Source organism: Dendropsophus ebraccatus, chromosome 9, assembly GCF_027789765.1.
Source record: "Dendropsophus ebraccatus isolate aDenEbr1 chromosome 9, aDenEbr1.pat, whole genome shotgun sequence".
Lineage (NCBI taxonomy): Eukaryota > Metazoa > Chordata > Amphibia > Anura > Hylidae > Dendropsophus > Dendropsophus ebraccatus.
The window spans coordinates 112,332,578-112,344,629 of NC_091462.1; the positions used below are offsets into that span (position 1 = coordinate 112,332,578).

The window sequence follows — 12,052 nt, forward strand, 5'->3', positions numbered from 1 at the left end:
CACCCCCCCCCCCCCCCCCCCCCCCCCCCCCCCCCCCCCCCCCCCCCCCCCCCCCCCCCCCCCCCCCCCCCCCCCCCCCCACCCCCCCCCCCCCCCCACCCCCCCCCCCCCCCCCCCCCCCCCCCCCCCCCCCCCCCCCCCCCCCCCCCACCCCCCCCCCCCCCCCCCCCCCCCCCCCACCCCCCCCCCCCCCCCCCCCCCCCCCCCCCCCCCCCCCCCCCCCCCCCCCCCCCCCACCCCCCCCCCCCCCCCCCCCCCCCCCCCCCCCACCCCCCCCCCCCCCCCCCCACCCCCCCCCCCCCCCCCCCCCCCCCCCCCCCCCCCCCCCACCCCCCCCCCCCCCCCCCCCCCCCCCCCCCCCCACCCCCCCCCCCCCCCCCCCCCCCCCCACCCCCCCCCCCCCCCCCCCACCCCCCCCCCCCCCCCCCCCCCCCCCCCCCCCCCCCCCCCCCCCCCCCCCCCCCCCCCCCCCCCCCCCCCCCCACCCCCCCCCCCCCCCCCCCCCCCCCCCCCCCCCCCCCCCCCCCCCCACCCCCCCCCCCCCCCCCCCCCCCCCCCCCCCCCCCCCCCCCCCCCCCCCCCCCCCCCCCCACCCCCCCCCCCCCCCCCCCCCCCCCCCCCCCCCCCCCCCCCCCCCCCCCCCCCCCCCCCCCCCCCCCACCCCCCCCCCCCCCCCCCCCCCCACCCCCCCCCCCCCCCCCCCCCCCCCCCCCCCCCCCCCCCCACCCCCCCCCCCCCCCCCCCCCACCCCCCCCCCCACCCCCCCCCCCCCCCCCCCCCCCCCCCCCACCCCCCCCCCCCCCCCCCCCCCCCCCCACCCCCCCCCCCCCCCCCACCCCCCCCCCCCCCCCCCCCCCCCCCCCCCCCCCCCCCCCCCCACCCCCCCCCCCCCCCCCCCCCCCCCCCCACCCCCCCCCCCCCCCCCCCCCCCCCCCCCCCCCCCCCCCCCCCCCCCACCCCCCCCCCCCCCCCCCCCCCCCCCCCCCCCCCCCCCCCCCCCCCCCCCCCCCCCCCCCCCACCCCCCCCCCCCCCCCCCCCCCCCCCCCCCCCCCCCCCCCCCCCCCCCCCCCCCCCCCCCCCCCCCCCCCCCCCCCACCCCCCCCCCCCCCCCCCCCCCCACCCCCCCCCCCCCCCCCCCCCCCCCCCCCCCCCCCCCCCCCCCCCCCCCCCCCCCCCCCCCCCCACCCCCCCCCCCCCCCCCCCCCCCCCCCCCCCCCCCCCCCCCCCCCCCCCCCCCCCCCCCACCCCCCCCCCCCCCCCCCCCCCCACCCCCCCCCCCCCCCCCCCCCCCCCCCCCCCCCCCCCCCCCCCCCCCCCCCCCCACCCCCCCCCCCCCCCCCCCCCCCCCCCCCCCCCCCCCCCCCCCCCCCCCCCCCCCCCCCCCCCCCCACCCCCCCCCCCCCCCCCCCCCCCCACCCCCCCCCCCCCCCCCCCCCCCCCCCCCCCCCCCCCCCCCCCCCCCCCCCCCCCCCCCCCCCCCACCCCCCCCCCCCCCCCCCCCCCCCCCCCCCCCCCCCCCCCCCCCCCCCCCCCCCCCCCCCCCACCCCCCCCCCCACCCCCCCCCCCCCCCCCCCCCCCCCACCCCCCCCCCCCCCCCCCCCCCCCCCCCCCCCCCCCCCACCCCCCCCCCCCCCCCCCCCCCACCCCCCCCCCCCCCCCCCCCCCCCCCCCCCCCCCCCCCACCCCCCCCCCCCCCCCCCCCCCACCCCCCCCCCCCCCCCCCCCCCCCCCCCCCCCCCCCCCACCCCCCCCCCCCCCCCCCCCACCCCCCCCCCCCCCCCCCACACCCCCCCCCCCACCCCACCCCCCCCCCCCCCCCCCCCACCCCCCCCCCCCCCCCCCCCCCCCCCCCCCCCCCCCCCCCCCCCCCCCCCCCCCCCCCCCCACCCCCCCACCCACCCCCCCCCCCCCCCCCCCCCCCCCCCCCCCCCCCCCCCCCCCCCCCCCACCCCCCCCCCCCCACCCCCCCCCCCCCCCACCCCCCCCCCCCCCCCCCCCCCCCCCCCCCCCCCCCCCCCCCCCCCCCCCACCCCCCCCTGAACATGGGGACATTATTACCACCCCCTCCCACCCCCCCCCCCACCCCCCCCCCCCCCCCTCCTGACCGGCTCTACATACATCTGCAGGGTCCCAGAACCCTGCTGTTTGTGCTGTTAAAGGTTTTCCTATGCAGCGCGACACTAGTGTAATGTTCATTCAGGAGTATTCTGTGTGATGTAAAGTCTTTAAACAGCATTTCTGTGAATTTCTTAAAGGTTTCTATTCAGTGACAGTCAGCATATGCTGGAGTGTAATGGGTTAACTGTTAAAGAGGATGTACCATTAGGTACATCCTCTTTAATATGACACATGGATAGAATGGCGCCGTCACGAGGAAGCCGGTGCCGCAGTTCGTTTTTTGAACCGCGGACCGGTTACTGTGTATGCGCCATTCTATCCACGGGGGCCGGGGGTGAAGCTGCAATTTACTGGAGTATCAAAAAGCACAAGGTGTGATACTCAGGAACATGGCCAAGGTAAGGAAGGCTGAAAAACGAGAAACATGATATAAAACGTCAAGACTGGGCCAAGAAATATCTAGTGAAAAGTTTTATTAACCCTTTAAGGACATGGCCCATTTTCGTTTTTACGTTTTCGGTTTTTCCTCCTTGTGCATAAAAGGCCATAGCACTTGCATTTTTCCACCTAGAAACCCACATGACCCCTTATTTTTTGCGTCACTAATTATACTTTGCAATTACAGGCTGAATTTTTGCATAAAGTACACTGCGAAACCAGAAAAAAATTCAAAGTGTGGTGAAATTGAAAAAAAAAACGCATTTCTTTTATTTGGGGGAAATGTGTTTTTACGCCATTCGCCCTGGGGTAAAACTGACTTGTTATGCATGTTTCTCAAGTTGTTACGATTAAAACGATATATAACATGTATAACTTATATTGTATCTGATGGCCTGTAAAAAATTCAAACCGTTGTTAACCAATATACGTCACTTAAAATCGCTCCATTCCCAGGCTTATAGCGCTTTTATCCTTTGGTCTATGGGGCTGTGCGAGGTGTCATTTTTTGCGCCATGATGTGATCTTTCTATCGGTACCTTGATTGCCCATATACGTCTTTTTGATCGCTTTTTATTACATTTTTTCTGGATTTGATGCGACCAAAAATGCGCAATTTTGCACTTTGGGATTTTTTTGCGCTGACGCCGTTTACCGTACGAGATCAGGAATGTGATTAATTAATAGTTCGGGCGATTACGCACGCGGCGATACCAAACATGTTTATTTATTTATTTATTTGTTTACTTTTATTTAAAACCTGGGAAAAGGGGGGTGATTCAGACTTTTATTAGGGGAGGGGGCTTTTTACTATAAACAACACTATATTTTTTTTTTTTACACATATACTAGAAGCCCCCCTGGGGTTAGGGTTATTCCTCCCTGGGGGACTTCTAGTATATACACTGTGATCTCTCATTGAGATCTCTGCAGCATAGATATGCTGCAGAGATCCATGAGATCGGCACTCGTTTGCTTTCGGCTGCTGCAGCCGGAAGTAAACGAGTGCCGAGCCGAGGACGGCGCCATCTTGGACGCGTCCCCGGCCGGCATCAGTAACGGAGATCGCTCCTCCGGGACAAGGTCCCGGAGGAGCGATCTCCCCCACTAGACCCCAGGGAAACGTTGCCTCCGGTAATCGGAGGCAGCTGTCAACTTTGACAGCTGCCTCCGATTAGCTAATGAGCGGGCACGGCGATCAGACCGTGCCCGCTAATAGCAGCGGTCCCGGGCTACTCGCGGCACCCGGGATCGCGGCACTTCAAAGCTTTGAAGTGCAAGTGAGGACATATGACGTACCGGTACGTCATATGTCCTTAAGAGGTTAAAATATTATATTGCCCCCAAATATTATACAAATTACCAAAATAAACTTAGGCTGGGTTCACACTGAGCAAAACTAGAAATGCCGTTAGCCTCCCTCTCATAATGACACGGGTTTTCACAGCATCTCTCCGCGTGAACATGTTCATTCTTCAGTGCGGACAGAGCAGGAACGCACGCCTCCCATAGACTCCCATTATGAGAGGGAGGTTAACAGCATTCCGCGGCGGACAATTCCGCCGCGGAATTCCGCTAGTTTTGCTCAGTGTGATCAGGGCCTTATTACGGGAAATGCACATAAAGGGGAAGATTTATCAAACATGGTGTAAAGTAAACTGGTTGCCCCTAGCAACCAATCAGATTCCACCTTTCATTTTCCAAAGAGTCTGTGAGGAATGAAAAATGGAATCTGATTGGTTGCTAGGGTCAACTGAGCCAGTTTCACTTTACACCATGTTTGATAAATCTCCCCCACAGTGCTTTTTTCCCTGCACTTACTACTGCATTAAGGCTTCACTTCTTAGATAAAAGAGCTGTGAGGGCTGTGGCTGCTGGAGAGAATGATGGCAGAGGGATGCTCAGTGTCCCTCCAGTGCCCTGTGTCCCTCAGTGTCCCCCTGCCATCATCCTCTCCAGCATCCACAGCCCACACAGCTCTAGGAGTCGGGTCTTGACATCACCATCTTATCCAGGAAGTGACATCACCATGTTTTCCAGGAAGTGACATCACCATGTTATCTAGGAAGTGACATCACCATGTTATCCAGGAAGTGACATCACCATGTTATCCAGGAATTTACATCACCATGTTATCCAGGAAGTGACATCACCATGTTATCCAGGAAGTGACATCACCGTGTTATCCAGAAAGTGACATCACCATGTTATCCAGGAAGCACTTTATAAGCATTTCCCGTAATAAGTGTATATTGGTAATTTGTATAACTTTTGGGGGCAATACAATACTTTAAAATTAAAATTTTTCACCGGACTTATCCTTTAAAGGACAAGTGCCATGAAAAACTTTTTCCCAGTAATTGAAGCACATTACAAAGTTATATAACTGTGTAATATGCTTCAATCACCTCTCTGCCTCCCTTCCCTGTCTTTTCCCCCCTCCACCCCCCACCAGGAAGTGTCCTGACTCACACAGACCTGATTACTGTCGTCACCGTCACCAGGCAGCTCCTTCTTGTGAGGATGAGTCATCAGCAGGAGGGCTGCTCTAGCTCCTGTTACACCAGCCTCCCCCTCCCCCTCCTTGTCAGGTGACTCTGCTTGCTCAGCTTATCTTCTCTAGTGACATGACTCCTTCACTGAGTCCACGGCAGCAGGAGAGAGGGTATGAGGGGAGGGGGAGAGAGGGTATGAGGGGAGGGGGAGAGAGGGTATGAGGGAGGGGGGAGCTGCCTATGTGCCGGAGTCAGTCGGAGGGAAGATAAGCAAGTGAGATGTGACAAGTGATGGCTTGCAGTTGTTCAGCCAATGGGAGCTGAGCAAGCCTGTCACCTGACAATGCAGGGGAGGGGGGAGGCTAGTGTAACAGAAGAAGGAGCTGAGAGGAGAGCTTGGTGACGGTGACGACAGTAATCAGGTCTGTGTGAGTGAGGACACTTCCTGGTGGGGGGTGGAGGGGGGAAAAGACAGGGAAGGGAGGCAGATAGGTGATTGAAGCATATTACACAGTTATATAACTTTGTAATGTGCTTCAATTACTGGGAAAAAGTTTTTAATGGCACTTGTCCTTTAAGACAAATTTTTCTAAGGTTTTATGGACTGATGAAAGTGACTCTTGATGGGCCAGATGGATGGGCCCGAGGCTGGATCAGTAAAAGGCAGAGTGATCCACTCCAACTCAGGAGTATTTGTATTGGCTGGTATCATCAAAGATGAACTTGTGGGACCTTTTCGGGTTGAGGATGGAGTGAAGCTCATCTCCCAGACCTACTGCCAGTTTCTGATAGACACCTTCTTCAAGCAGTGCTGCAGGAAGAAGTTGGTATCGTTCAAGAAAAACATGATTTTCAGCAGAACAATGCTCCATCACTTGCATCAGTGTCATCGTAATCGGATCAGTAACTGACAGAATCTATGGATGGAAGGTGCCTGAGTGTCATCGTAATCGGATCAGTAACTGACAGAATCTATGGATAGAAGGCGCCTGAGTGTCATCGTAGGCAGATCAGTAACTGACAGAATCTATGGATGGAAGGCGCCTGAGTGTCATCGTAATCGGATCAGTAACTGACAGAATCTATGGATGGAAGGCGCCTGAGTGTCATCGTAATCGGATCAGTAACTGACAGAATCTATGGATGGAAGGCGCCTGAGTGTCATCGTAAGCGGATCAGTAACTGACAGAATCTATGGATGGAAGGCGCCTGAGTGTCATCGTAATCGGATCAGTAACTGACAGAATCTATGGATGGAAGGCGCCTGAGTGTCATCGTAATCGGATCAGTAACTGACAGAATCTATGGATGGAAGGCGCCTGAGTGTCATCGTAATCGGATCAGTAACTGACAGAATCTATGGATGGAAGGCGCCTGAGTGTCATCGTAATCGGATCAGTAACTGACAAAATCTATGGATAGAAGGCGCCTGAGTGTCATCGTAATCGGATCAGTAACTGACAGAATCTATGGATGGAAGGCGCCTGAGTGTCATCGTAAGCAGATCAGTAACTGACAGAATCTATGGATGGAAGGCGCCTGAGTGTCATCGTAAGCAGATCAGTAACTGACAGAATCTATGGATGGAAGGCGCCTGAGTGTCATCGTAATCGGATCAGTAACTGACAGAATCTATGGATGGAAGGTGCCTGAGTGTCATCGTAAAGACGTTTTTGAATGTCAGAAAAGTTTATTTCTAAATTTTCTGTTTTTCTATTGGTTTACCTGGTGAAAATAAACAGGTGAGATGGGGATAGATTTGGTTTTTATTAAGTTACCTAATAATTCTGCAGTAATAGTTACCTGCACAAACAGGTATCCTCCTAAGATAAAAGCCAAAAACAAAAAAACAAAACAAAAAAAACACTCTAACTCCAAAACTATTAAGCTTTGATATCCATGAGTCTTTTGGGTTGATTGAGAACATAGTTGTTGTTCCGTAATACAAAGAATCCCCTGAAATACAACGTGCCTAATAATTCTGCACACACTGTATTCCTGTTTTGCACTACCAAGGACTTTCAAGCTAAAGTTTTACAGCCCCCGCAGTCACCGCACATCCCGTACTTTTGTGCTTTTTATTTGAGCGCTGAATCTAGAAGCTCTGTAATACCAGGTCAATGTCTGGAGAGGACACAGCAAGCTCTTTTTCCATCTCACTGTTTTAGAAATCCATTTAATATATGGTCCCCAGATAGGGGACAGATCAGATATTAAACTCATAAGAACAGTACTTCTGCTTTTTTACAGAGTTTCTCAGAGTTGTCAACATTATAAGAGCAGTCATATTGGTTGTCACCCAGCTTTTCCAGAAGCAGATGTGACTAGGATACAACTAGGTAGGAATTAGTCGCTCTCTCCTGACACCTGGTGGCCAGACACTATGCTGACTGCAGGGAGATGAGAGAGGAGCCCCCCTTCTCTTATGTATCTAGGTTCAGATGAGTCAGTACATATGTTCTGCTGCTGAGACCACAAAAATTAGCACTATCCTCCGTGCTTTACACTGCAGACTCCATTCACTTACACCCCACCCATCCCCACCATATGATAATGGGAAACAGTGCACACTACTTCTGAAGAAAATCTTAAAGGGGTATTCCACTCAAACATACCTTTTGATATGTTGCTGCCCATGGTGAGACCAACAATTCCTTCCATACTTGTTGTTATCTATTCAGTCTTCTTCCCCCAGTTCTCAGCTGCTGCTTTCTGCTGAAGACACAAAAAGTTGTGTGTGAGCTTTTCTCTCTGTCCCCCTCTCCCTTCTAATGTAAACAAGTCCCTGGCTGTATCTGTAACATTGTAGCTTCTTTGTAATGCTGGGAGAATTATCAAGTTGCTTATGAACTCACTGTGATTATCCCTCCTGGCATTGTAAAGAAGCTACAATGTTGCAGATACAGCCTGCCAGAGACTTGTTTACATCAACTGCCTCAGAAGGGAAGGGGGGGCAGAGAGAAAAGCTTGCACACAGATTTTTGTGTCTTCAGCAGAAAGCAGCAGCTGAGAACTGGGGGAAGGAGACTGAATAGATAATAACAAGTATGGAAGGAATTGTTAGTCTCACCATGGGCAGCAACATGTCACAGATGGATATAAGCTATTGTTCTCTGTTATCAGCCACTTCTATAGAGAGAAGCTGACTGTAGGACAGGTGGATAGAAGCTATTGCTCCCTGTTTTCAGCCATTTTCAGATATGGAGATGCTGATTGTAGGACAGGTAAATGAAAGCTTTTGCTCCCTGTTATCAGCCACGGCCGCCATTATCCTCACTTTATGCCCCATGTCTCTGGTTCCTGCGTCGCCCCTTTGTCACATGTTTGGCGCGTCTCTTCGGTTACGGGATCACGTCCGTGTTTGCCCTCCATCATGGCGACCCTGGCACTAATCTGGGCATGCAGCTTCTCCGCTCAGGCGTGTGACTAGAGATTAATACGTGTCTGGATTTCTCTGGCTGATCCGGTCACCCAGTCCAGCGCACAAACATCAAGTATCAGGGCACCTGACCTGTAACCATAGAGGCTGACACCCAGCTTTCCCTGCATCCTGACAGGCACCACATCTGCCCCTGCTCCCATCCACTATGTGAGGTGACTATTACAGGGCTCAGGTGGTTGTCACCCAGCCTTCTATACATTGGGTGGCCCAGGGTTATGTAGGGACACAGTCCTCCCTGTTCCTCCTCCTCCTGTCCTGTGTCAGTCCTCACTGTCGCGCTGTTCTATTCGTGGCGCAGGATGAGCAGAGCTGTAGGGGTGCGTGTTACACGGCACACTACACGGTATACACAGCTCCTCCAGCCTCTTCTTCTCTTACATCTACTCCTTGGAATGTCCTTATCCTTCCAGGCGTCTTCATTACATTGTAGATGTGGATTTCATCCTGCCCCGTGGGCGCTCCTTCCCTTCTAACACTGGCAGCGCACCATGCACCACTTATGGGAGAAGACACCTACAGCCGGGGGTCTCGGCTTTATGAAGAGAATTCTAGAGCCGCAGTGAGGACTGACACAGGTAGAGCTACTGCAACAATGAGGATGTCTGTGCCATTCAGGGTCTGCGGAAAGCTGAGTGATCCCCCCATAAGCATATGTGGGTGAGAACAGGGCTGCCATATCATCACCTATCACATAGTCTGTGCCCTGGAGATGCCCCCTGTGCCCGCAGACCCCCCTCCCCCATACTCACACCTGAGGTCTCCATCCTGAGCCGTGCAGCCACCGCTCTCCACCTTCTGCCCCGACTCCCTTCTCCGAGCACCACGTTCCTATGACTTATAAATACAGTCCATAACCCGCTACGTCACAGAGGGTGTGCCCCCTGCCAGAGAGGCCGAGCCTGACACACACTCCGCAGCCCATACACATGTAGCAGAGCTGAGGGTGTCATGGAAGACACATGTATAAGCTGCAGTCCTATGTAACACCATAGATAACACAGTGTACAGATAATGTGGTAGATGTCACCTGCAGTCCTATGTAACACCACAGATAACACAATGTACAGATAATGTAGTAGATGTCACCTGCAGTCCTATGTAACACCACAGATAACACAGTGCAGTCCTATGTAACAGCACAGATAACACAGTGATATCTCTGAGTACAGATAATATAGTAGCTGTCACCTGCAGTCCTATGTAACATCACAGATAACACAGTGATATCTCTATAAGTACAGGTAATGTAGTAGATGTGACTTGCAGTCCTATGTAACACCACAGATAATGTAGTAGGTGTGACTTGCAGTCCTATGTAACACCACAGATTACATGGCATCCCAGATGACACACTCAGCTCTGCTACATCTGTGTATATCTGACTTTCTGCTCTCCTGGAATAGTGACAAGGAAAACATCACCCGCCAAGTCCATCTTCCTCCCCCGGCTCTGCGGCTCTTCCTGTTGTTTTAGGCCTCACAGAGGGAATCTTGGCCTTTGGGGGTCACACGGCGGTCTCTACTGCACAGCAGACATCATTACACACTACTACTCCCAGCATGCACCACAGCGCAGCATCTTTATATTCCCACTCTGCTATATACAGATAGGTGACTGGATAGGAGGGACAGTGTGGTGTCCTGTATGACCAGAGCTGAGGCGTCTGTACAGAGGAGAAGGGTCGTTCCTTTGTGTCAGCTCTGATCTGTATGGCGGTACAGTAACTATATGGCACGTCACAGCACTGGAAACACCTTACACCTACATGACCCCTAACCCTGTGCACCCCATCACAGGACCAGTTATCAGAGGTACACTGTGCCTCACGCCTCAGCAGCCCCTGTCAGGGAGGCCCCATCGCCTCACAATATTAACCCTTCCCTTTCCAACAATACAACCTTTTCTCCAGTTTTTCTTTAGTGATATCTTTAGCTTTTCCCCCTCTTGGTTAATATTTAATAGACATGTAACGACGTACGGCATCCAGAGCTGCATTCACAATTCTGCCAACCCCTAATCCGTCCAGTACTATGTGACAAACCTGACCGGTCATATAAGAAGCCAATTACCCATTTAAGTAGACACTGTCACTTTAAGAATCTTTAGACATGTCCAATGTTTTGATCAGTCGGAGTGTAAGCGCGTTCTCTCTCTCGGTTCTGTGCCGCGTTACTGAGGTGGAATGCCAATGGCAGTCACAGATGGGGAGAGAAGCGCTTCGCTGGCTGCTTCTCTCCACACTTGTTATAGTGATCGGTCAGGATGTGAACACTCAGACCCCCACAGATCTAAGTGTGGGGTACACTATAAAGAATTATCTGAAGCCTAAAAACTATCCCCTACCCATAGGATAGGTGACAACTATATGATAGGTGGGGAACTGACTGCTGGAACCCTCAGTGATCATGAGAACAGAGGTCAGATGTGACTGATCAGGGTGTGCGCTCGGCCCATGTACTCTCTATGGGACTTACACACATAACAGAGCGCTCCACCTGGAGATGTTCAGCCGTCCCATAGATAATGAATGAATTCGTTGCCGAGCTCTCACACTACTGGTTTTGGCATCGTGGATCATTCAGACCCTTAGGGAACTATTAAACGAATCGATTATTCCAACGATTAACGATAAACAACCTCAAACAACTACTATGGCGAACGACCTGAAAACGCTTGCCCAATTACACGGAACGATGATCGCTACTTATGATCATTCTTGTGGTCATCTTGTCCATGTCTTAGGGCCCTATTCCACGGGCCGAGCAATGATGTAAACGAGCGTCGATCTGCTAGATTACTGGGCCTATTCCACGGCCCCGATGATTGTTAAGCGAGGGCTGCAGGTGTCCTTGCAGCAATACATTACCTGTCCAGGCTTCTCCTCCGCTCCGTCTTCCTCCCTGGGTCCCACGGCGTAGCATAAGCTTCTGTGCGGCCTGACTGAGCTGTCAGACCGCTCAGCCAATCACTGGCCGCGGTGGTCCTGGCCTGTGATTGGCTGAGCAGTCTGACTGCTCAGTCAGGCCGCTCCGGAGCTGCTGATGCTGCGAGACCGGGAGGAAGATGGAGCGGAGGAGAAGCCCGGACAGGTAATGTATGGTGCTTCTCAAATCGTTGGTCGCACGCCGCGCACCGCTATTCCCGGGGACTGATGATTTTAGGTCTGGCCCTAAATAAACGATCAGCCGATGACACGATCATCTTCTGATCGTTTTCTCTATTCCACTGAGCAATAATCGGCCAAATGGGGCCGATTCGGCCGATTATCGCTCCAGTGGAATAGGCGTCTTATTCCATGCAAACGATTTGCAAACGATCAAGGATAAAAATAGGTCCAAATTCTATCGAGCAACCAAGGATTTCTCGTTAGTCATTAGTTAGTCGTTTAATCGTTGTCTGCTATTACACTAAAAGATTATCGTTCAAATCCGAACGATCTAATGATTTTTCGAACGATAATCGTCCCGTGTAATCGTCCCCTTAGCGTTACCTCCCACTCCTCAACCATCTGACTGCTCATACAGTAATCACATAGGAGCAAAGCTAAACCACGCCAG

The 12,052-nt window shown here is 55.5% G+C and overlaps 1 protein-coding gene and 1 pseudogene across 3 annotated transcripts in view; both read right to left on the reverse strand.

Moving 5' to 3' along the window:
* The window catches only part of LOC138801538 (sulfotransferase 1C1-like), a 24,240-nt gene extending 14,898 nt beyond the window's left edge, over window positions 1-9,342 (reverse strand). The window contains exons 1-2 of one of the 3 annotated variants that reach the window (XM_069984461.1): window positions 9,245-9,317; window positions 7,669-7,765 (exon numbers count right to left, since the gene is read on the reverse strand). Coding sequence is in view for 1 of the 3 variants with exons in the window: in XM_069984459.1 (XP_069840560.1) it covers window positions 9,245-9,259 (15 nt within the window). In the remaining 2 variants the exon portion in view is untranslated. Of the gene's footprint in view, window positions 1-7,668; window positions 7,769-9,244 lie in introns of all 3 variants that reach the window. The other 2 variants (XM_069984460.1, XM_069984459.1) reach the window with 2 other exon arrangements.
* On the reverse strand, window positions 7,133-7,307 carry LOC138802262 (U2 spliceosomal RNA; annotated as a pseudogene).
* Window positions 9,343-12,052: the final 2,710 nt, after the last annotated feature.